General features: G+C 48.2%; 1 protein-coding gene across 4 annotated transcripts in view; it reads left to right on the top strand.

The window, feature by feature from the left end:
- The window catches only part of LOC124011189 (phospholipid-transporting ATPase IH-like), an 84,518-nt gene that overhangs the window by 19,713 nt on the left and 38,884 nt on the right, over positions 1 to 25,921 (top strand). For all 4 annotated transcript variants that reach the window (XM_046324298.1, XM_046324300.1, XM_046324299.1 and 1 more), the window contains exons 2-12: positions 18,401 to 18,523; positions 19,056 to 19,145; positions 19,275 to 19,463; positions 20,258 to 20,386; positions 20,701 to 20,804; positions 20,919 to 20,969; positions 21,105 to 21,169; positions 23,336 to 23,417; positions 24,765 to 24,915; positions 25,447 to 25,644; positions 25,734 to 25,907. In XM_046324298.1, coding sequence (XP_046180254.1) covers positions 18,401 to 18,523; positions 19,056 to 19,145; positions 19,275 to 19,463; positions 20,258 to 20,386; positions 20,701 to 20,804; positions 20,919 to 20,969; positions 21,105 to 21,169; positions 23,336 to 23,417; positions 24,765 to 24,915; positions 25,447 to 25,644; positions 25,734 to 25,907 — 1,356 coding nt within the window. The remainder of the gene's footprint in view (positions 1 to 18,400; positions 18,524 to 19,055; positions 19,146 to 19,274; positions 19,464 to 20,257; positions 20,387 to 20,700; positions 20,805 to 20,918; positions 20,970 to 21,104; positions 21,170 to 23,335; positions 23,418 to 24,764; positions 24,916 to 25,446; positions 25,645 to 25,733; positions 25,908 to 25,921) is intronic.

Here is a 25,921-nt window from a genome sequence, read left to right as displayed (position 1 = left end):
CGTCCAGATTGAGTCTTATAGACTGGCCTGCCTGGCTGCCTGGCTGCCTGCCTCTGCTCTGCTTTGCTCTCAGGGGTTTAAGTGATTATAGTTTGATGTCGTCTACTTTACATGGCCTCTCTCTCACACACACACACACACACTGTCGTGTCTTTGGCTATGCCGGATTAAGTGATATGACATGATATTCTATAAAATAATTTATCCGTAATTAATATTACCTGATTGAGCTAATCATGTAAATGTAATTAACTAGAGAGTCGGGCACCACAACATAATATTTATAGAGCTGTTCTTTTCCGAATAAATTTTAAAGACCTAGTAATATTTTACATCAATAGCAGTCAATATTAATCGTCATCTTAATTCAGTCTCATCTGAAAGTTGTAAATTCTTGGTTATCTGCACGAACCCTGGCTAACAAATTGAATCAACAATACAAAATTGGGTTTAAATATTTATTGACGAAATACCTAACTAATCACACAGAATTACACATATTTAAATCATAACTTGATTACAAATTACGTCAAAAAGGAAAATGTTCCTAGCAGGCGGAACAGATATGACAGCTGGTTATACAAAAGAAAAGGGGCTGGGTTTGAGTGAAAGAGCGGGAAGACTGAGGAAGAAAGGGCGAAGCTGTTCTATCGTAAATACATCTTATGCATTCTAAATTACCGCCCATTTGGAAAAGAAAATGCAATAAATATTTACTCTGAGCTGCGCTTCAGGAGGTTGGTGGTAGATGGAAGGCCGTGTTGCCCAACCGAGTCCTTTGAAGAATGTCTCTGCTGGAAAATTGAATACGTTGTAGTAACTTCGTTGTGTGGTAGATGGGATACTCTGTCTGATCCTTCCTAACCCTCGTTTGCAGCGGCTGTTGCTAACTCAAAGGCTAGGAGGTATCACTTCTGTAGTGAATAAGAGTTCAAAGTTCATACCATTCGCAACCAAAGCTCACGCTGATGTTGGCTTCGTTCTGTAGTTATTATCTGAACCATTCTGACATCGGACCGTCGTCCTCACGTCCTCGGAACAGGAGGTTACATTGTCGTCAAGGGCTTATATACAAAGGGAGAGGAGGGCATGTTTGAAAAGTTTTATAGCCCATGTCCCTTCACAGGGGCAGGCCACTGATTGAGCAGAGCCCTATCTTATGAAAACCCAAATCTCACATTTTAGAAGCTAAAATCACATTTCTTCCCATCACAAATAATTTCATATTCAAACATTTAAATTGAACAACAATTCCATGTGAATCCGATAACTCTGATGTGTAGACTTTCCACTGTAGAGTTTATGTCATCTTATCATTGATGAGAATGTCTCAGATGACAACCGAACTGACATCATATTCATTAAGTACCACCGCATATGTTCCATTGGTCGGATTACCAGAATATAGTTCATTTCCCCCCACCTTCTGATGTTCCCAGAATCTCTATGTTAACCAAGGGTTTTGCAAATGTAACATCAGTAGGGTAGAGAGAGGAAAAAGGGGGAAAGAGGTATTTATGACTGTCAAACCTACCCCCCAGGCCAACGTCATGACAACACACACACACACACACACACACACACACACACACACACACACACACACACACACACACACACACACACACACACACACACACACACACACACACACACACACACACACACACACACACACACACACACACACACACACACACACACAGGGTTAATGGCTGCTGAAACATCTGGCCAACCACGCTGGCTGTGCACACGCACCCAAACACACACATCTTCACTAGCACACACACCCTGCACATCTGGCCTACCATGCTCCTGGGCTCAGTAAAGCCTATTAGCTGTGTTACTAGGACCAGGGGGCTGGCCCCTATGGTCCCACAGAGAGGGGAATAAGGTATAGACAGAAACACCATGGTAGAACAGGCCTGTTTTGCATTCCCTTTTCCCTTTGCAAATCACTCCAATGGGTAGATGTACAGTATGTGAAAGAGCCACATGGTAAAGAGTAGTGACCGCATATTAGCTTCATGTTGTTTTGCATCATGCTGATATACATAGTGACCCTGAGGCCGTGGCAGTAAGGCAGTTGATGTATTGTGGATCAGTCTGAGCTTGTTTGGTAGGGCTGTTTATCTCCAGGCAGTACAAGCCACTGACAGATGGAGGCCACAGCAGGGGTGTAATCTGTGGGGTGTAATCAACCCACAGACAGAGTACAGTAAGGCCCATCTGCAGAGCTAAAGAGTTCAGCTAACTATCCTCCATTTTGACTCGGAACGTTCCATGACAATAACATTCTAAGTGGCCCCTTTACAATTTGATTGTTTTGGAACCACAGAGCTTTTCCAAAGCTTGGACTGAAAAACGGAAAGGTTACGGCTTTCTCAGGGGTTGTCAAGATTCTAGTCATCTTGAGCAGGACTCCCTGGAGATCTGGTGATTTACAGTAAGTTCTAAATGGCTCAGACAGAGAGAAAAGAGAGAGCGGAGACAACAGAGGAACACAGGTACCTTGGAAGCAGTCTGTGGTGAAAATCCTTTCCTCCTTGGCTTCCCTTGCCTGCCAACACATTCCTCTCCTAATCTCTGGAGCAACAGGGAGAACAGAATCACACACGGACACACACACACACACACACACACACACACACACACACACACACACACACACACACACACACACACACACACACACACACACACACACACACACACACACACACACACACACACACACACACACACACACACACACACACACACAATTACGCATATGTATGCACACACTCATTCATGCAGTTACGCCCATGTGCACACACACACACACACACACACACACACACACACACACACACACACACACACACACACACACACACACACACACACACACACACACACACACACACACACACACACACACACACACACACACACACACACACACACACGGGCACACACGGGCACACACACACACACACACGGGCACACACACACACACACACATACGGGCACAGACACACAAATACGCATACGTATGCACACACTCATTCATGCAGTCACGCCCATGCGCACGCACGCACACACACACGCGCTGTGTGTTGTGTCGGCATATCGTTTGACTTGTTGCCCATGTGACAATGCTATTTACCCAGCTCTTGTCTCTGCCTGTCTTCCTCCCTGATATTTCAAGCCTGCGAGACGGTCAGCTATTGAAGAGCTGGGGACTGGACAGTAGAGATTCTCCTTATCTCTCTACCTCAGAACTGACATTAAATGACCATCTCTATTCTCTGTTCCATTGTTCCTAGCTACCTAGTGTCTCACCCTCTGTGATGGTGACATAAATAGATCAACATTTGTATCTGTTTTTATCAGTTCTCGAGCTAGCGTTTCTGCTATGGCTATATGGCCGGAAGTGTGGGTGTGTTGTACAACACACTGTTATCTTTCACACGCTTTCACACAACCTTGTGTAGTGGGGGACAGTAACACACTTTAACAGCCTGTTTTTATCCGAAACCCGTCTAACCACAACATAGTGTTGCTGTGCTGTTCATTGCCCAGTGAGTGTTGTTGGATTGGTCCCTGGTCTCTCTGTGTGACTGCAAATGGACCAGCAGGCAGTCATGTCCAAGAGGGAGAGAGGCTGAAATGTAATCTCCCCCCGTTCAACCCCAACTCCCCCCTCACTCCCTCCTCTCCCCCCTCTCCCACTTCATGCTGCTGTCGATAGTCAGCCTGTGTCTTCATTGATGCTTCCCATCAAATATTAACACGGCGTCTCCCTTCTTTATTTTGCTCGCTCTCTACTGAGGAGGCATTACAACATCTAAGTGCCTGTGCATTAGAATCCAGGAATTGTCTCAGCAGTGGGGGATGGGTTGTCCTGCACTTCCTGTTTACAACAATTACTGCACTGTTTCCACCAGTGTAACTGTTACTGTCACTGTCTAGTATATTAACTGTAATTCACTAAACACATTCCTACACTTACAGTACCAGTCAAGAGGTTGGACACACCTACTCATTCAAGGGTTTCTCTTTATTGGAGACTATTTTCTATATTGTAGAATAATAGGGAAGACATCAAAAAAGTGTTAAACAAATCAAAATATATTTTAGATTCTTCAAAGTAGTCACCCTTTGCCTTGATGTCAGCTTTGCACACCTTAACTGAGTTTGACTGATTACTTTTGGAATGAGATTGTGGACTGGAAACGGGTTAGAAATGTGATTCTGGTTGACTTGGAAGGTCACAGGAAACTACTTCAGATAAACCATGTAAAAAACAATCATGTCTCCCCATGTTTTTCCCTTTAACTATAAATACGCTCCCGTCCTGAAACCTGACCCAGCACTAACTATTAAAACCTCTAGAATAGAAGAAGTCTAGTAATATATCCGACTGGATCAGAAGTCGGCCTTTGATTTTATTAGACGCAGACCGGTCTTAATGCAAAATGTCTTAAAACTCTAAAAGCTTAAATGTAATCAGTAAAAGAATGTTGTCGGCTTAGCACTATATAAACGGTTGTCTGTGGCGGGGAGAGAGAGAGGGGCTGGGCTGGAACAGAGACTCTAATAAGGTTAGAGATGCATTACCTGGGGAGGCGACATTACAGAACACTGAGCTCCTGGGAGGACGATTGAACTGTCATCTACAGTATGATAAAGTGCATAATAAAGCCTTACTCTGCCTTCTTAACAACGCTATCAGCAAGACCGTTCCTGCAGGCCCTAGTTCTGTCATCCCTGGACTACTGTCCAGTTGTTTGGTCAGGTGACACAAAGAAGGACTTAGGAAAATGACAATTGGCCCAGAACAGGGCAGGGCGGCTGGCCCTTAAATGTAGACAGAGAGCTAGCATTAATCATATGCAAGTCAATCTCTCCCGGCTGAAAGTGGAGGAGATTGACTTCATCACTACTTGTTTTTGTAAGAGGTGTTGACAAGCTGAATGCACTGAGCTTGTCTGTTTCAACTACTAGCTCACATCTCAGACACCCATGCATACACCACAAGACATGTCACCAGAGGTCTCTTCACAGTCCCCAAGTCCAGAACAGACTATGGGAGGCTCACAGTACTACATGGAACTCTATTCCACACTGTACACCTTATGGAACAGCTGGACTGTGAAGAGACACACACGCATACACACACACATGATAACATACGCACTATACACACACATACACATGGGTTTTGTGTTGTAGATATGTGGTAGTAGAGTAGGGGTCTGAGGGCACATGGTGTGTTGTGAAATGTGTTGTGAAATGTATTGTAATGTTTTTAAAATTGTATATAACTGCCTTAATTTCACTGGTCCCCCGGAAGAGTAGCTGCTGCCTTGGCAGGAACTAAACGGGATCCTTAATAAATACAAAAGCAATGAGTGGCACTTACAGGGTCAGAGTTCACCCAGACATAAAGGTTTTCAGATGATTTTCATACATCCAAATCTACAGTAAATACCTAAATGCTTCAGGCCTCAGGTGAATGAGAAATCACACCATCCAACTCCATTCAAATCTTGATATTACAAATGAATTTGACCGTGCCAAATTTGATTGAATATTTACCAGCATGATTTAGAGTATGTGACGAACAGGGCCATGTGGTTAACTGAGCCGACCATGAACAGGCAAATGGATTGATTAGTAGAGGTCACTAGCGGGCCACGGGGCCTGGTGTGAGAGAACAGAGGAGTGTGTTAGAACATGAGGAGAGGGCTTTAAAACCCAGTGAAGAGACTATACTAGGCCAGTGGTATAATGGCATGCAGTGCCTAAGTTCCAAATGGAATGCTGAAAGAGGTCAGGCTGACCCTGCAGTCAGAGATCTAATCAGTGACGGTTGTGGACATTCTCACCAGCGTTCCTCCAGTCCAGTCCTCCTGTACCCCCAACAACATACATTTGTGTTGTAGCCCCAGACAAGCAGACCTGATTCATCTCATTGAGGGCCTGATGATGAGTTGATAAGCTGAATAAGGTCTGCGTGTCTGGGGCTCCAATATAAATATGTACTGTTGGGGGTACTGGAGATGGGAAACATTGGACTAGAGTATAGTTGGTTAGGAAGCCTACAACAGTCATTGATTTGATCTCTCTGACTGCAGTCAGGCTGACCTCTTTCAGCTTCCCATTTGCATAGCATTATACCACTTACTCTGCTAACCAGAATGACCCCTGGTTGGGGATGACCATGTATGGAATTACAAGTATCAATGGTTACTGAATCTCTATTCCTCTCCTACTTGATGTTTCAGTAAGCAAAACCGCCCACTATCTTAGACCCCCAACTGTCTTGGACCCCCAATTATCCTACATCCCCAACTATTGTACTGTACTGTACAGTAGCAACAGTGTTGTCTTCTATAGAATGGAGGAAGCCCAGCTAGCACATAACGTTCTGTGAACCATACGTTTCTCAGAGCTTGGTGAGAGCGTGGGTTGTCCTATGGGTTGTCCTAAGTAACCTTCGTCTATGGGAATTTCAGTACCTCAACACAATGTTTTCTCCAGGTTTCCTCATGGTTATATCAAAAGTCATGTTCTCAGAATATTAAGAAACAATTCCATAAAAATAAAGAAAACATTAGTAACGTTCAAAGAACGTTGTAGGAATGTTATTTAGAAACATTTACATTCCGTTCTCAGCGTCAACAAAACTATGTGACTCGGTCCTCTATCTTAAGTGATTTTAATGAGTGCGTGTTTCCTTTGAAATAGGGTTTGAATAGTCTAAAATGAACCGCTTTGTATGAGTAAAAAATATGTTCACTTCTGTTCTCAGAACGGTAAAGAAAAAAAACAGTTTTAACCGTCAGGAAACTCATGGCTTTGTTCCCACAACTTCCAAGGGAACAAAAGTGCCAGCTGGGAGGAAGCAGATGGGGTGAGAGAGAAAGATGTGTGGGAGAAGAGGGCAGGAGGTAGACAGAGAGGAGTGGGCCAGAAGAGGGCAGGAGGTAGACAGAGAGGAGTGGGCCAGAAGAGGTCAGGAGGTAGACAGAGAAGAGTGGGCCAGAAGAGGTCAGGAGGTAGACAGAGAGGAGTGGGCCAGAAGAGGGCAGGAGGTAGACAGAGAAGAGTGGGCCAGAAGAGGGCAGGAGGTAGACAGAGAAGAGTGGGGCAGAAGAGGGCAGGAGGTAGACAGAGAAGAGTGGGCCAGAAGAGGTCAGGAGGTAGACAGAGAGGAGTGGGCCAGAAGAGGGCAGGAGGTAGACAGAGAAGAGTGGGCCAGAAGAGGTCAGGAGGTAGACAGAGAAGAGTGGGGACAGAAGAGGGCAGGAGACAGACAGAGAGGAGTGGGCCAGAAGAGGTCAGGAGGTAGACAGAGAGGAGTGGGCCAGAAGAGGGCAGGAGGTAGACAGAGAAGAGTGGGCCAGAAGAGGTCAGGAGGTAGACAGAGAGGAGTGGGCCAGAAGAGGGCAGGAGGTAGACAGAGAAGAGTGGGCCAGAAGAGGGCAGGAGGTAGACAGAGAAGAGTGGGGCAGAAGAGGGCAGGAGGTAGACAGAGAAGAGTGGGCCAGAAGAGGGCAGGAGGTAGATAGAGAGGAGTGGGCCAGAAGAGGGCAGGAGGTAGACAGAGAAGAGTGGGCCAGAAGAGGTCAGGAGGTAGACAGAGAGGAGTGGGCCAGAAGAGGGCAGGGGGTAGACAGAGAGGAGTGGGCCAGAAGAGGGCAGGAGGTAGACAGAGAGGAGTGGGCCAGAAGAGGGCAGGAGACAGACAGAGAGGAGTGGGCCAGAAGAGGGCAGGAGGTAGACAGAGAAGAGTGGGCCAGAAGAGGGCAGGAGGTAGACAGAGAAGAGTGGGCCAGAAGAGGGCAGGAGGTAGATAGAGAGGAGTGGGCCAGAAGAGGGCAGGAGACAGACAGAGAGGAGTGGGCCAGAAGAGGGCAGGAGACAGACAGAGAGGAGTGGGCCAGAAGAGGGCAGGAGGTAGATAGAGAGGAGTGGGCCAGAAGAGGGCAGGAGGTAGACAGAGAGGAGTGGGCCAGAAGAGGTCAGGAGGTAGACAGAGAAGAGTGGGACAGAAGAGGGCAGGAGGTAGATAGAGAGGAGTGGGCCAGAAGAGGTCAGGAGACAGACAGAGAGGAGTGGGCCAGAAGAGGTCAGGAGACAGACAGAGATGAGAGGAGTGGGTGAGACGAGGGCAGGAGGTAGATAGAGAGGAGTGGGCCAGAAGAGGTCAGGAGACAGACAGAGAGGAGTGGGCCAGAAGAGGTCAGGAGACAGACAGAGAGGAGTGGGCCAGAAGAGGTCAGGAGACAGACAGAGATGAGAGGAGTGGGTGAGACGAGGGCAGGAGGTAGATAGAGAGGAGTGGGCCAGAAGAGGTCAGGAGACAGACAGAGAGGAGTGGGCCAGAAGAGGTCAGGAGACAGACAGAGAGGAGTGGGCCAGAAGAGGTCAGGAGACAGACAGAGAGGAGTGGGCCAGAAGAGGTCAGGAGGTAGACAGAGAGGAGTGGGCCAGAAGAGGGCAGGAGGGAGACAGAGAAGAGTGGGCCAGAAGAGGGCAGGAGGTAGACAGAGAAGAGTGGGGCAGAAGAGGGCAGGAGGTAGACAGAGAAGAGTGGGCCAGAAGAGGGCAGGAGGTAGACAGAGAGGAGTGGGCCAGAAGAGGGCAGGAGGTAGACAGAGAAGAGTGGGCCAGAAGAGGTCAGGAGGTAGACAGAGAGGAGTGGGCCAGAAGAGGGCAGGGGGTAGACAGAGAGGAGTGGGCCAGAAGAGGGCAGGAGGTAGACAGAGAGGAGTGGGCCAGAAGAGGGCAGGAGACAGACAGAGAGGAGTGGGCCAGAAGAGGGCAGGAGGTAGACAGAGAAGAGTGGGCCAGAAGAGGGCAGGAGGTAGACAGAGAAGAGTGGGCCAGAAGAGGGCAGGAGGTAGATAGAGAGGAGTGGGCCAGAAGAGGGCAGGAGACAGACAGAAAGGAGTGGGCCAGAAGAGGGCAGGAGACAGACAGAGAGGAGTGGGCCAGAAGAGGGCAGGAGGTAGATAGAGAGGAGTGGGCCAGAAGAGGTCAGGAGACAGACAGAGAAGAGTGGGCCAGAAGAGGTCAGGAGGTAGACAGAGAAGAGTGGGACAGAAGAGGGCAGGAGGTAGATAGAGAGGAGTGGGCCAGAAGAGGTCAGGAGACAGACAGAGAGGAGTGGGCCAGAAGAGGTCAGGAGACAGACAGAGATGAGAGGAGTGGGTGAGACGAGGGCAGGAGGTAGATAGAGAGGAGTGGGCCAGAAGAGGTCAGGAGACAGACAGAGAGGAGTGGGCCAGAAGAGGTCAGGAGACAGACAGAGAGGAGTGGGCCAGAAGAGGTCAGGAGACAGACAGAGATGAGAGGAGTGGGTGAGACGAGGGCAGGAGGTAGATAGAGAGGAGTGGGACAGAAGAGGTCAGGAGACAGACAGAGAGGAGTGGGCCAGAAGAGGTCAGGAGACAGACAGAGAGGAGTGGGCCAGAAGAGGTCAGGAGACAGACAGAGAGGAGTGGGCCAAAAGAGGTCAGGAGACAGACAGAGAGGAGTGGGCCAGAAGAGGTCAGGAGGTAGACAGAGAGGAGTGGGCCAGAAGAGGGCAGGAGGGAGACAGAGAAGAGTGGGCCAGAAGAGGGCAGGAGGTAGACAGAGAAGAGTGGGGCAGAAGAGGGCAGGAGGTAGACAGAGAAGAGTGGGCCAGAAGAGGGCAGGAGGTAGACAGAGAGGAGTGGGCCAGAAGAGGGCAGGAGGTAGACAGAGAAGAGTGGGCCAGAAGAGGTCAGGAGGTAGACAGAGAGGAGTGGGCCAGAAGAGGGCAGGGGGTAGACAGAGAGGAGTGGGCCAGAAGAGGGCAGGAGGTAGACAGAGAGGAGTGGGCCAGAAGAGGGCAGGAGACAGACAGAGAGGAGTGGGCCAGAAGAGGGCAGGAGGTAGACAGAGAAGAGTGGGCCAGAAGAGGGCAGGAGGTAGACAGAGAAGAGTGGGCCAGAAGAGGGCAGGAGGTAGATAGAGAGGAGTGGGCCAGAAGAGGGCAGGAGACAGACAGAGAGGAGTGGGCCAGAAGAGGGCAGGAGACAGACAGAGAGGAGTGGGCCAGAAGAGGGCAGGAGGTAGACAGAGAAGAGTGGGACAGAAGAGGGCAGGAGGTAGATAGAGAGGAGTGGGCCAGAAGAGGTCAGGAGACAGACAGAGAGGAGTGGGCCAGAAGAGGGCAGGAGGTAGACAGAGAGGAGTGGGCCAGAAGAGGGCAAGAGGTAGATAGAGAGGAGTGGGCCAGAAGAGGTCAGGAGACAGACAGAGAAGAGTGGGCCAGAAGAGGTCAGGAGACAGACAGAGAGGAGTGGGCCAGAAGAGGGCAGGAGGTAGATAGAGAGGAGTGGGCCAGAAGAGGGCAGGAGACAGACAGAGATGAGAGGAGTGGGCCAGAAGAGGGCAGGAGGTAGATAGAGAGGAGTGGGCCAGAAGAGGTCAGGAGACAGACAGAGAGGAGTGGGCCAGAAGAGGGCAGGAGACAGACAGAGATGAGAGGAGTGGGTGAGACGAGGGCAGGAGGTAGATAGAGAGGAGTGGGCCAGAAGAGGTCAGGAGACAGACAGAGAGGAGTGGGCCAGAAGAGGGCAGGAGGTAGATAGAGAGGAGTGGGCCAGAAGAGGGCAGGAGACAGACAGAGATGAGAGGAGTGGGCCAGAAGAGGGCAAGAGGTAGACAGAGAGGAGTGGGCCAGAAGAGGGCAGGAGGTAGATAGAGAGGAGTGGGCCAGAAGAGGTCAGGAGACAGACAGAGAGGAGTGGGCCAGAAGAGGTCAGGAGACAGACAGAGAGGAGTGGGCCAGAAGAGGTCAGGAGACAGACAGAGAGGAGTGGGCCAGAAGAGGGCAGGAGACAGACAGAGAGGAGTGGGCCAGAAGAGGTCAGGAGACAGACAGAGATGAGAGGAGTGGGTGAGACGAGGGCAGGAGGTAGATAGAGAGGAGTGGGCCAGAAGAGGTCAGGAGACACACAGAGAGGAGTGGGCCAGAAGAGGTCAGGAGACAGACAGAGAGGAGTGGGCCAGAAGAGGTCAGGAGACAGACAGAGATGAGAGGAGTGGGTGAGACGAGGGCAGGAGGTAGATAGAGAGGAGTGGGCCAGAAGAGGTCAGGAGACAGACAGAGAGGAGTGGGCCAGAAGAGGTCAGGAGACAGACAGAGAGGAGTGGGCCAGAAGAGGTCAGGAGACAGACAGAGAGGAGTGGGCCAGAAGAGGTCAGGAGACAGACAGAGATGAGAGGAGTGGGTGAGAGGAGGGCAGGAGGTAGATAGAGAGGAGTGGGCCAGAAGAGGTCAGGAGACAGACAGAGAGGAGTGGGCCAGAAGAGGTCAGGAGACAGACAGAGAGGAGTGGGCCAGAAGAGGTCAGGAGACAGACAGAGAGGAGTGGGCCAGAAGAGGTCAGGAGACAGACAGAGATGAGAGGAGTGGGTGAGAAGAGGGCAGGAGACAGACAGAGATGAGAGGAGTGGGCCAGAAGAGGGCAGGAGACAGACAGAGATGAGAGGAGTGGGTGAGATGAGAGTGTTGTCAGCATCTCCAGACTCTATCCAGTCTATCTATATGTGCTCTCCTCTTCTCTCCTCCATGAGAGCACGAGAACAGACTGTGTACTATCAGCAGACATGCCATGATGATACGTCATGTACAAGAGATAGTGGTCTTGTACCAATACTAAAGGCACTCTTCCCTTCTCCCCCACTTAGTAGTCTAATCACAGGTCCCACACCTTACTGGATGGGTGAAAACAATGTAGAGGAACTCTTATTGTCACCTATCCTGTCATGTTACGTCAGTGTTTACTGGTTCTCGTCGGGCAGGGAGGATGTGCAGTATTTATGCGTGGGCTTGTACCCTCATTAACGTTGCCCCGCCTCATGTTCTTACAGGAACATCAGTTTGTGTCTTTCATGTGCTATTTCTTAGAGGATATATTTTAAAGCCGGGAAAAAAATCTGTTTTGGAAGAGGGTTGTTTTTTAGAATAGAACATAGAATACATCTTTATCATCCATAAAGTCAATAGGTTAAATTGGTTCTAGTTGTGTGGATGTCTCAATGGCTGCGGTCTGTACCCGTTGTTTCTCTGGTTGAGGGTGACTCCCTTTCCTCTGTCAGGCAGAGGACAACACAGTGTTCATGGTAGAAGCTGCCTCCTCTGCTCCTGAACAATAAACACTCTCTCTTTCTCACTCTCACACCCGCTCTTTCTCTCGTGACTCATCTGAGATAGGGAGTGGTGTATGTCTGAGAGTGAGCTGAGTGAGCAAGATAAATGTAGGGATTGTGAAAAGGAAAGAGAAAGCAAGAGTGTGGGCTGACTGTGAGAGAGAGCGGACCAGCTCTTATCTGGGGAGAGGAGATCACAGCTGTACCCAGTCTGCTGCTGACACACAACAGAAGGCTGCTCCTCTCTCCTCTCTCTTCCTCATGCTAGGTCTTCTCTCCTCTCTCTTCCTCATGCTAGGTCTTCTCTCCTCTCTCTTCCTCATGCTAGGTCTCTCTCTCTCTTCCTCATGCTAGGTCTCTCTCTCCTCTCTCTTCCTCATGCTAGGTCTTCTCTCCTCTCTCTTCCTCATGCTAGGTCTATCAGCAGACTCTCTTCCTCATGCTAGGTCTTCTCTCCTCTCTCTTCCTCATGCTAGTGGTCTTCTCTCTTCCTCATGCTAGGTCTTCTCTCCCTCTCTTCCTCATGCTAGGTCTAATCTCTCCTCTCTCTTCCTCATGCTAGGTCTTCTAGAGGAACTCTCTCTTCCTCATGCTAGGTCCTGTCATCTTCCTCATGCTAGGTCTTTCTGGTCTCTCTTCCTCATGCTAGGTCTTCTCTCCTGTCTCTTCCTCATGCTAGGTCTTCTCTCATCTCTCTTCCTCATGCTAGGTCTTCTCTCCTCTCTCTTCCTCATGCTAGGTCTTCTCTCATCTCTCTTCCTCATGCTAGGTCTTCTCTCCTCTCTCTTCCTCATGCTAGGTCTTCTCTCATATCTCTTCCTCATGCTAGGTCTTCTCTCCTGTCTCTTCCTCATGCTAGGGTTGTTTCTTCCTCATGCTAGGTCTTCTCTTTCTCTTCCTCATGCTAGGTTAAATCTGGTTCTCTTCCTCATGCTAGGATGTCTCTTTTCCTCATGCTAGGTCTTCCTCCTTCTCTTCCTCATGCTAGGTCTCTCTCATCTCTCTTCCTCAGGCAGAGTCTTCTCTCCTCTCTCTTCCTCATGCTAGGTCTTCTCTCCTCTCTTCCTCATGCTAGGTAAACACTCTCTCTTCCTCATGCTAGGTCTCTCTCCCTCTCTTCCTCATGCTAGGTCTTCTCTCCTCTCTCTTCCTCATGCTAGGTCTGGTCCTATCTCTTCCTCATGCTAGGTCTCTCTCCTCTCTCTTCCTCATGCTAGGGATTCTCTCCTCTCTCTTCCTCATGCTAGGTCTTCTCTCCTCTCTGTTCCTCATGCTAGGTCTTCTCTCCTCTCTCTTCCTCATGCTAGGTCTTCTCCTCTCTCTTCCTCATGCTAGGTCTTCTCTCCTCTCTCTTCCTCATGCTAGGTCTTCTCTCCTCTCTCTTCCTCATGCTAGGTCTTCTCTCCTCTCTCTTCCTCATGCTAGGTCTTCTCTCTTCTCTCTCTCTTCCTCATGCTAGGTCTTCTCTCCTCTCTCTTCCTCATGCTAGGTCTTCTCTCCTCTCTCTTCCTCATGCTAGGTCTTCTCTCCTCTCTCTTCCTCATGCTAGGTCTTCTCTCCTCTCTCTTCCTCATGCTAGGTCTTCTCTCCTCTCTCTTCCTCATGCTAGGTCTTCTCTCCTCTCTCTTCCTCATGCTAGGTCTTCTCTCCTCTCTCTTCCTCATGCTAGGTCTTCTCTCCTCTCTCTTCCTCATGCTAGGTCTTCTCTCCTCTCTCTTCCTCATGCTAGGTCTTCTCTCCTCTCTCTTCCTCATGCTAGGTCTTCTCTCCTCTCTCTTCCTCATGCTAGGTCTTCTCTCCTCTCTCTTCCTCATGCTAGGTCTTCTCTCCTCTCTCTTCCTCATGCTAGGTCTCTCCTCTCTCTTCCTCATGCTAGGTCTTCTCTCCTCTCTCTTCCTCATGCTAGGTCTTCTCTCCTCTCTCTTCCTCATGCTAGGTCTTCTCTCCTCTCTCTTCCTCATGCTAGGTCTTCTCTCCTCTCTCTTCCTCATGCTAGGTCTTCTCTCCTCTCTCTTCCTCATGCTAGGTCTTCTCTCCTCTCTCTTCCTCATGCTAGGTCTTCTCTCCTCTCTCTTCCTCATGCTAGGTCTTCTCTTCCTCTCTAGGTCTCTTCCTCATGCTAGGTCTCTTCCTCATGCTAGGTCTTCTCTCTCTCTTCCTCATGCTAGGTCTTCTCTCCTCTCTCTTCCTCATGCTAGGTCTTCTCTCCTCTCTCTTCCTCATGCTAGGTCTTCTCTCCTCTCTCTTCCTCATGCTAGGTCTTCTCTCCTCTCTCTTCCTCATGCTAGGTCTTCTCTCATCTCTTCTGCTGCTCAGATCACTGAAGCAGGCCAGCTACGGCTGCATCTCAGTAGTCTATAGTGGTATTCTCCACTCTTAACCCTTTGATTGGTGAACCAGCATCATGAGGATACTAGAAGATTTAGCCACTATAGAATATTGGGATTTACCCCCAGAATCACCAGTCAATGGGTAAAGAGACTAGAAGAGGGTGCCACTATAGACTACTGAGATGCACCAATTCAAACCTCCACAGGCTCAATGATCCAGAGGTGGAGTCTCCTCCTGTCCTGTCTGAGGTGTGTATAGGACAGGTGAGCTCAAAATAGCTGAACACTAGTGGGGGTGACCAGAGTAGTCTAGGAGGCTAGGAGTGCTCAGTGAATTAACCCCACAAGACATGGCTGGAAACTAGGGCACGTTGCTAGGGGAAAACAATCCTATTCCCTGGACACAGGATTACCGTCACCTCTTGTTATACTGCAGCAGGAGATGTGTGTGTGTGTGTGTAATGTCTGTTTCTCTGGGCAAGGGGATGTCAACAGCAACAAACTGACGCAGAGGCTATAAGCCAATAAGAGAGTATTGTTGACAGCTGTAGTATAGTCATACTATGGTGGAGAGCAGAGTGGGAGGTCTGCTTAGAGAGGCTCAGTGGACACACACACACAGGTTCTTTGTTCAGTCTTTAGGCTGCATTCCTCTGTTCCATGAATGAAATCATGTAGGGCACTAGGGCTGAACGTTTTATAAGAGAAATACACTGCACAGGACAAGATTAGTCAAAAAGGTTCCGTTTTGTTACAGTACATTGTGATGCAACAACGATACTGTATGGTGAAACTGTAAGCCCGATTGTCCCTGTGCCATTTAGCAGACACTTTTATGCAAAGCGACTTCCATTCATGCGTGCAGACATTTCTATGTGTTTGTGGTCCCGGGAATCAAACCCACTATCCTGGTGTTAGAAACGCGATGCTCTGCCAACTGAACTACAAAGGACTAATTCATTAACAAGAGCTAACGGATGTTTAATCTGCTTGGCCGATATACCACAGTGCCCTCTGTGAGTAAAAATAATATCTAAAGGGATGTTAGCCTGTACTCGCCCCACTTACATAACCGCTAGCTAAAGATGCTAATGCTACACATGCTGGCTCAATGTAATCCCTGTCAAATGGGATGGATGGGTGGGCCCGTGGTGCGGTATGGGGCATTCACACTCATCACCTCACACTGGCCTCTTATGAACCACAGCTTACCAGAGCCTGGATGGCTGAACACTTTTGCTTGTCTTACAGGTCATACTGAAAAACCACACTGGCCACTCTGACCTTTTAAACAGCTGAGGTTTGATTGATTAGGTATGTAGAGTAGCAACCATTCAGGTGTTGATAAGATCATTCCCTGCAGCCTCTGTCTGGCTCCAGTGAGTGTGTCTACAGAAAGAACCAGGTCGGACTCTATCTTAGGCTAGTGGAACTGCATCTTAGGCTAGTGGAACTGTATCTTAGGCTAGGTCGACTGTATCTTAGGCCAGGTCGACTGTATCTTAGGCTAGTGGAACTGCATCTTAGGCTAGTGGAACTGTATCTTAGGCTAGGTCGACTGTATCTTAGGCTAGTGGAACTGTATCTTAGGCTAGGTGGAACTGTATCTTAGGCTAGTGGAACTGTACCTTAGGCTAGGTCGACTGTATCTTAGGCTAGTGGAACTGTATCTTAGGCTAGGTCGACTGTATCTTAGGCTAGTGGAACTGTATCTTAGGCTAGGTCGACTGTATCTTAGGCTAGGTCAGACTGTATCTTAGGCTAGTGGAACTGCATCTTAGGCTAGTGGAACTGTATCTTAGGCTAGGTCGACTGTATCTTAGGCTAGTGGAACTGTATCTTAGGCTAGGTGGAACTGTATCTTAGGCTAGTGGAACTGTACCTTAGGCTAGGTCGACTGTATCTTAGGCTAGTGGAACTGTATCTTAGGCTAGGTGGAACTGTATCTTAGGCTAGTGGAACTGTATCTTAGGCTAGTGGAACTGTACCTTAGGCTAGGTCGGCTGTACCTTAGGCTAGGTCGGCTGTACCTTAGGCTAGGTCGGCTGTATCTTAGGCTAGGTCCGCTATACCTTAGGCTAGGTCGACTGTATCTTAGGCTAGGTCGACTGTATCTTAGGCTAGGTCGACTGTATCTTAGGCTAGGTCGGCTGTATCGTAGGCTAGGTCGGCTGTATCTTAGGCTAGGTCGACTGTATCTTAGGCTAGGTCGACTCTTAGGCTAGGTCGACTCTATCTTAGGCTAGGTCGACTGTACCCTAGGCTAAGTCGACTGTATCTTAGGCTAGGTCGACTGTATCTTAGGCTAGGTCGGCTGTATCTTAGGCTAGGTCGGCTGTATCTTAGGCTAGGTCGACTGTATCTTAGGCTAGGTCGACTGTATCTTAGGCTAGGTGGGCTGTATCTTAGGCTAGGTCGGCTGTATCTTAGGCTAGGTCGACTGTATCTTAGGCTAGGTCGGCTGTATCTTAGGCTAGGTCGACTGTATCTTAGGCTAGGACGACTGTACCTTGGGGTAGATCGGCTGTATCATAGCCTAGGTCGGCTGTATCTTAGGCTAGGTCGACTGTATCTTAGGCTAGGTCGACTGTATCTTAGGCTAGGTCGACTGTATCTTAGGCTAGGTCGGCTGTATCTTAGGCTAGGTTGAGGAGTGATATTACCACTATGGTGTATTTGTAAGAATGCAGGAAGGATGGTTGAAGGTTTCCAGTTCAGGATATTTATTAACTCATTTAAAAAAGCACCGCAAACGGACGCAGGAGCACATGGGCGGTAGGATGGCGATATGGAATGGCTTGAAAGGCCGGTAGGTAAGGTTTTGGTCTGGAGGGAATACAAAGGGGACATAGATATAAGACAAAGTGGCATAACGAAGGAGACATACAAAGTATAACATGCTAACCAAACAAAGGACATGACCAATATCCATGGAACAGGATATACACTATATTCAGACAACGGAGGTATTCTAAGGAAAGCATTATATAAACGCTCTGATTGGCAATAAACATACAGGCTAGAAAGTTAGCATTAGAATGCCCAGAACTGGGCGCCCGGCTCACACCCGGGTGGTAGCCCGGTTCTAAATGGAATGCAGTCGATGCTAACCCAGTTCACTTGGGGGAATAATCAAATCCCCTCAGTATCTCTCTGTCTGGGCTTGTCCAGCTTCTTGAGCTGGCTGACTGGTGATAAAAATACATGGGCAAACATGTAGCACTCTACTAGACGCAACCCATTTAGTAACTTAAGGCTCAGCGAGTAAGGAAATTACTTTAAGATGATATTATATTTGATTTCCCTCTTTTCTTTAAACATTTGATTCTGTTTGATCAGATTCTATTCTATTTGACTATTCCAGACAGGTGTGAAATCAGTGGGTTGACCTTCCTATGGTGTTGTGGTGTGTGTTGGTGTGTGTTTGTATATAGGCGTGTGTCATAGTTAGTGTTGAATGGGAGAGTTATTGTAAGGTGAAAGGCTTGTAGCCATCACTCATTTATCATTCCCCACCCGGTTACATGACTCAGAGGCCTTACTCACTGCTACTGGAGGTCTGTTGTGTTATGTTTGTTAGGTCGCCACTTTATTACACTCAACACACTCATTTATTCTGTTTGCGACTGTAATGCTATTGTGTCTGCCAGACTGTCTCTGCATTCAACAACACTAACCAAGTTTGGTGAGACAACGACATGTTGGCTGGAGCAGGAAGCAACTGCCTGACAACCAGCCAGTCAGGCCTCCAGCCAGGCAATGAGGCTACATTTGATGCCTCTGTGTCTTCTCCTGTCCTGTCCTGACCTGCCCTGATTTGTCCTGTCATGATCTGACCTGACCTGTGTGCTGACCTGGCATTGACCTTTGACGTCTTGACCTCTGTGCAGTGTGCTGGAGAGGAGAACTGGGTGGACACCAGGACGGTGTACATTGGAAACAAGGAGCCCCCACCCGGAGCAGAGGCCTACATTCCCCAGAGGTACCCCGACAACCGCATCATCTCCTCCAAGGTGAGAACCACAACCATGCTACAACCACATTACAACCACGTTATAACCACGTTACAACCATGTTACAACCACGTTATAACCATGCTACAACCACGCTACAACCATGTTATAACCACGTTACAACCATGTTATAACCACGTTACAACCATGTTATGACCACGTTATAACCATGTTACAACCACGCTACAACCACGTTACAACCATGTTACAACCACATTACAACCACGTTACAACCATGTTATAACCACGTTATAACCATGTTACAACCACATTACAACCACGTTATAACCATGCTACAACCACGCTACAACCATGTTACAACCATGTTACAACCACGTTACAACCACGTTACAACCACGTTATAACATGCTACAACCACATTACAACCACATTACAACCACGTTATAACCATGTTACAACCACATTACAACCACGTTATAACCACATTACAACCATGTTACAACCACATTACAACCACGTTATAACCACATTACAACCATGTAACCATTTGCTGTTGCTTCCCTTTCCACAGTACACCTTCTGGAATTTTGTTCCGAAGAATTTGTTTGAGCAGTTTAGAAGAATTGCCAATTTCTACTTCCTCATCATATTTCTTGTCCAGGTCAGAGCTTGACTGGTAGATTCAATTTGAGTCAATTTAAGGCTTAGTTGGCAAGAAGTATAAATCTGGCAAACGCAGAAGTTTCAGATAACAATAGATCATTCTCTCTTTCTCTCCCGCCCTCTTCAGTTGATAATTGACACTCCCACCAGTCCCATCACCAGCGGACTACCTCTCTTCTTTGTCATCACTGTCACGGCCATCAAACAGGGCTATGAGGACTGGCTCAGGCACAAAGCAGACAATGCTATTAACCAGTGTCCTGTGCACGAGGTGCAGCATGGGAAGGTGATCAGGAAACAGAGTCGTAAGCTGAGGGTACGTATCATCCTACAGCTGAAAATGACCAGGGATCAAACCTGGGTTCTTTGTATCAGACCCACGTATTAAGGTGTATTTTGAGTCGCGACCCACCATAAGGGTTGAGCAGAGAAAAAACATAAACAGACCAAAGACAAAGTACAAAATATCATTTTGGCAGCGGAGAGAACATTTTTCAATTTTAAAGCTAATTTCCTGCAATTCTACACATTTTTGTCATGGAGTTGAGAGAGAATTATGCAGTTTTTAAGCACATTTCCTGCATATTTTAACATGGCTAATGCTGTGTTCTTATGCTCAAATCATTCTAACACAATCTATGGGAGCCTCATTGTCTAGTTTTATTTTGCTGATTGTAAGTTCTCAAAGATTCTAGACTATTATAAAAAATATATATAGGTCCATTATCTTTTCTACACACTTTCTATTTGGTTTTAATTGTTTACATTTCCAATTTTTAAGTAAAATGTTTTGCAATGCACAACAAATGTCATCCCGCAACCAACCTGGACCCCCTGTGACCCACACGTGTGTCCAACCCACATGCTTTAGGCAACTCAAGACTGTGTTATCCTATTGAGCTAAAGACATCTCTCTCACGCTCTAACTTCCAACCCACCCATTCACCCTTCCTTCCTTCCTTCCTTCCTTCCTTCCTTCCTTCCTTCCTTCCTTCCTTCCTTCCTTCCTTCCTTCCTTCCTTCCTTCCTTCCTTCCTTCCTTCCTTCCTTCCTTCCTTCCTTCCTTCCTTCCTTCCTTCCTTCCTTCATTCCTCCCTCCCTCCCTCCCAGGTGGGTGATGTGGTGCTGATCAAGGAAGATGAGACGTTCCCCTGTGACCTCATCCTTCTCTCCACCAGTAGGGAGGACGGGACCTGTTTTGTCACTACAGCCAGTCTGGATGGGGAGTCCAGTCACAAGGTAACACTACACTCTGACTGAGAGAGAGGAGGAGGGAGATGGGAGAGGTGGCTGAGGCAGAGATAAAGAAAGAATGGGATAGAGTTGAGGGAGAACAGAAGAGTGAAAGAGAGATAGAGCGTGGGAGACGGGGGACAGAGGGGAAAGAGTGAGTGAGAGAGAGGATATGAGTGTGTATGTGAGGGATATAGAGAGATGGAGCGAAATGGAGAGAGAGAGTTTGTTTTCTGTTTCATTAGAGGAGTAATGTGAGATGCGTCTTGATCTCGCTGTGTTCTTGATCTCGCTGTGACTCCCTCCATCCCTCCACAAAGACCTACTATGCTGTGCAGGACACTAAGGCCTTCATCACAGAGGAGGATTTCGATACTCTACAGGCTTCTATTGAATGTGAACAACCACAACCAGACCTCTACAAGTGAGTGACAACACTGCACACAACACTGCATCCAGACAATCAGAAGTGGTTGTATAGAGAAAAACAACGCAAAACACACCAACTCACACATGCATTCCCTCTCTCCTTGGACAGATTCGTGGGCCGAATCAATATTTATTCGGACAGAAACGAGCCCATCGCGAGGTAAATCCATACCCAGGAAATTGACTCCAAATTCAGGAAGTCATTGCTCGTGTGTTTGCACAAAAATATTTTTTGAAGTGTATTCTAACAAAGAAGTGTATTCTAACAAAGAAGTGTATTCTGTGTTTGCTTCAGGCCTTTGGGATCTGAGAACCTACTTCTCAGAGGGGCGACACTGAAAAACACACAGCACATATATGGTAAGACACTACACTGGGTGACCTTGTAATGACATCACTAATAGAATCTAAAGACACTACACTGGGTGACCTTGTAATGACATCACTAATAGAATCTAAAGACACTACACTGGGTGACCTTGTAATGACATCACTAATAGAATCTAAAGACACTACACTGGGTGACCTTGTAATGACATCACTAATAGAATCTAAAGACACTACACTGGGTGACCTTGTAATGACATCACTAATAGAATCTAAAGACACTACACTGGGTGACCTTGTAATGACATCACTAATAGAATCTAAAGACACTACACTGGGTGACCTTGTAATGACATCACTAATAGAATCTAAAGACACTACACTGGGTGACCTTGTAATGACATCACTAATAGAATCTAAAGACACTACACTGGGTGACCTTGTAATGACATCACTAATAGAATCTAAAGACACTACACTGGGTGACCTTGTAATGACATCACTAATAGAATCTAAAGACACTACACTGGGTGACCTTGTAATGACATCACTAATAGAATCTAAAGACACTACACTGGGTGACCTTGTAATGACATCACTAATAGAATCTAAAGACACTACACTGGGTGACCTTGTAATGACATCACTAATAGAATCTAAAGACACTACACTGGGTGACCTTGTAATGACATCACTAATAGAATCTAAAGACACTACACTGGGTGACCTTGTAATGACATCACTAATAGAATCTAAAGACACCACACTGGGCGACCTTGTAATGACATCACTAATAGAATCTAAAGACACTACACTGGGTGACCTTGTAATGACATCACTAATAGAATCTAAAGACACCACACTGGGCGACCTTGTAATGACATCACTAATAGAATCTAAAGACACCACACTGGGCGACCTTGTAATGACATCACTAATAGAATCTAAAGACACCACACTGGGCGACCTTGTAATGACATCACTAATAGAATCTAAAGACACCACACTGGGCGACCTTGTAATGACATCACTAATAGAATCTAAAGACACCACACTGGGCGACCTTGTAATGACATCACTAATAGAATCTAAAGACACCACACTGGGCGACCTTGTAATGACATCACTAATAGAATCTAAAGACACCACACTGGGTGACCTTGTAATGACCTCCCTTATAGAATCTAAAGACACCACACTGGGTGACCTTGTAATGACATCACTAATAGAATCTAAAGACACTACACTGGGCGACCTTGTAATGACATCACTAATAGAATCTAAAGACACCACACTGGGAGACCTTGTAATGACATCACTAATAGAATCTAAAGACACTACACTGGGCGACCTTGTAATGGCATCACTAATAGAATCTAAAGACACCCCACTGGGTGACCTTGTAATGACATCACTAATAGACTCTAAAGACACTACACTGGGCGACCTTGTAATGGCATCACTAATAGAATCTAAAGACACCACACTGGGCGACCTTGTAATGACATCACTAATAGAATCTAAAGACAGCACACTGGGTGACCTTGTAATGACATCACTAATAGACTCTAAAGACACTACACTGGGTGACCTTGTAATGACATCACTAATAGACTCTAAAGACACTACACTGGGTGACCTTGTAATGACATCACTAATAGACTCTAAAGACACTACACTGGGTGACCTTGTAATGACATCACTAATAGAATCTAAAGACACCACACTGGGTGACCTTGTAATGACATCACTTATAGAATCTAAAATAGATTCCTAGTTTTCATTCATATAATGGGTTTGGAATGTTTAGAGGTTCCTTTCCAAATCATTAAGTTCCTGTGTTCACACTGTGGGTTGCATATTGAGGCCAGCTGCTGAGGCCTTTACAGACCTGTATGAGTGAGAATATTACAAACTGTCAAGCAGGAATGCCGTCATTACACTGCATGAGATGACATGACTGCAAGCCAAGTCTTATTATGAGATCAGATGAGTGTGATGGGAGTTGATTTCTCAGATAATTGTAGGACACCATGACAGTATTCAGTACCGACAGAGACTTGTCAGATCTGACTGATATTATTGTCATCAGAGCTGCATCTCAATATTACAGTGTTGTTCCCTTTCCTAGTCTCTTTCCTTCATCTTCACAGATGTGAAATGTCTCCCCAAGTTGACCCTCTGGTTTGTGTCTCCTAGCTGTTGCCATCTACACTGGTATGGAGACCAAGATGGCGCTCAACTACCAGTCCAAGTCCCAGAAACGCTCTGCAGTGGAGAAGTAAGGCCCACCAACATGGTTGTGTTTTCCACTTTATGATGCGTGGTTACCATGTTTCCAGACAGGTTCACTTAACGTTAATTGCCACCTAATTGCATCATATCCGTTTCCCCCTAAAGACCCATTCAGACCGTCCACCCTTCCTGAAGACATTCTTATGTAATTTCCTCTGCATCTGTCTCCCCTCCTCTCTGTTTTCCCTCCTCTCTGTCTCCCCTCCTCTCTGTCTCCCCTCCTCTCTGTCATCCCTCCTCTCTGTCTCCCCTCCTCTCTGTCATCCCTCCTCTCTGTCTCCCCTCCTCTCTGTCTCCCCTCCTCTCTGTCATCTCCTCTCTGTCATCCCTCCTCTCTGTCTCCCCTCCTCTCTGTCATCCCCTCCTCTCTGTCATCCCTCCTCTCTGTCTCCCCTCCTCTCTGTCTCCCCTCCTCTCTGTCTCCCCTCCTCTCTGTCATCCCTCCTCTCTGTCTCCCCTCCTCTCTGTCTCCCCTCCTCTCTGTCATCCCTCCTCTCTGTCTCCCCTCCTCTCTGTCTCCCCTCCTCTCTGTCATCCCTCCTCTCTGTCATCCCTCCTCTCTGTCTCTCCTCCTCTCTGTCTCCCCTCCTCTCTGTCATCCCTCCTCTCTGTCTCCCCTCCTCTCTGTCTCCCCTCCTCTCTGTCATCCCTCCTCTCTGTCTCCCCTCCTCTCCGTCTCTCCCCCTCTCTGTCTCTCCTCCTCTCTTTGTCGCCCCCCTTTCTATCTCCCCCTTTCTATCTCCCCCTTTCTATCTCCCCCTTTCTATCTCCCCCTCTCTGTCTCCCCTCCTCTCTGTCTCTCCCCCTCCCTGCTTCCCTTCCCTCTCTCTATCTCTCCTCCCCTCTCTCTCTCCTTCCCTCTCTGTCTCCCCCTCTCTGTCTCTCCTCCCCTCTCTGTCGCCCCCCTCATATCTCCCCCCTCTCTGTCTCTCCCCTCTCCTCTCCTCTCTGTCACCCCCCTCTCTGTCACCCCCCTTTCTATCTCCCCCTCTCTGTCTCTCCTCCCCTCTCTGTCTCTCCCCCCATCTCTGTCACCCCCCTTTCTGTTTCCACTCTCTCTGTCTCTCCTCCCCTCTCTGTCTCTCCTCCCCTCTCTGTCTCTCCTCCCTCTCTGTCTCTCCCCCTCTCTCTCTCCTCCCCTCTCTGTCTCTCCCACCTCTCTGTCTCCCCCTCTGTCTCTCCTCCCCTCTCTGTCTCTCCCCCCCTCTCTGTCTCTCCCCCCTTTCTATCTCCCCCTCTCTGTCTCCCCCTCTCTGTCTCTCCTCCCCTCTCTGTCACCCCCCTTTCTATCTCCCCCTCTCTGTCTCCCTCTCCTCTCTGTCTCCCCCTCCAGGTCAATGAATGCGTATCTGATAGTGTACCTGTGCATCCTGATCAGCAAGGCTCTGATCAACACAGTGCTGAAGTATGTGTGGCAGGCTGATCCGGACAAAGACGAGCCCTTCTACAACCAGAAGACTGACACAGAGAGGCAACGCCATATAGTAGGTTATAAAACTACAATCATTTTTATGCAATAGCTGATGTTTTTTTTTCACCTCTCACTTTCCCTTTCTCTCTCTCTCCCTGTCATGTCTGACTGTCCCTCCTCATACCTCCCTCCTCTCTCTCTCCCTGTCACCTCTGACTGTCCCTCCTCCCCCCTCTCCCTCTTCATACCTCCCACCTCTCTCTCTCCCTGTCACCTCTGACTGTCCCTCCTCCCCCCTCTCCCTCCTCATACCTCCCTCCTCTCTCTCTCCCTGTCACCTCTGACTGTCCCTCCTCCCCCTCTCCCTCCTCATACCTCCCTCCCTCCTCTCTCTCTCCCTGTCACCTCTGACTGTCCCTCCTCCCCCTCTCCCTCTCCCTCCTCATACCTCCCTCCCTCCTCTCTCTCTCCCTGTCACTTCTGACTGTCCCTCCTCCCCCTCTCCCTCCTCATACCTCCCTCCCTCCTCTCTCTCTCCCTGTCACCTCTGACTGTCCCTCCTCCCCCCTCTCCCGCCTCATCCCTCCCGCGTCTCTCTCTCCAGTTGATCCGGGCGTTCACAGACTTCCTGGCCTTCATGGTGTTGTTTAATTACATCATCCCCGTGTCCATGTACGTTACCGTGGAGATGCAGAAGTTCCTGGGGTCCTACTTCATCATGTGGGATGATGAGATGTTTGACGAGGAACTGGGAGAGAGGGCTCAGGTTAACACATCTGACCTCAATGAAGAACTGGGACAGGTAGGCTATACACACAGTACACACAGTACACACACACACACACACACACACACACTCACCACTCTTACCTGAATATGTGTGTTTTCCAGGTGGAGTACGTGTTTACAGACAAGACAGGCACCCTGACAGAGAACAACATGGAGTTTATAGAGTGCTGTGTGGACGGCTATGTTTACGTCCCTGATGCCATCTGTAATGGACAGGTCATGCCAGGGTCAACCAGCATGGACATGATCGACTCCTCACCTGGACCAGGGGGCAAGGTGAGACAGAGAGC

This window comes from Oncorhynchus gorbuscha, linkage group LG23 (assembly GCF_021184085.1).
Source record: "Oncorhynchus gorbuscha isolate QuinsamMale2020 ecotype Even-year linkage group LG23, OgorEven_v1.0, whole genome shotgun sequence".
Lineage (NCBI taxonomy): Eukaryota > Metazoa > Chordata > Actinopteri > Salmoniformes > Salmonidae > Oncorhynchus > Oncorhynchus gorbuscha.
The sequence above is the reverse complement of the archived record's forward strand: the minus strand, read 5'-3'. Positions and strand labels throughout refer to the sequence as shown.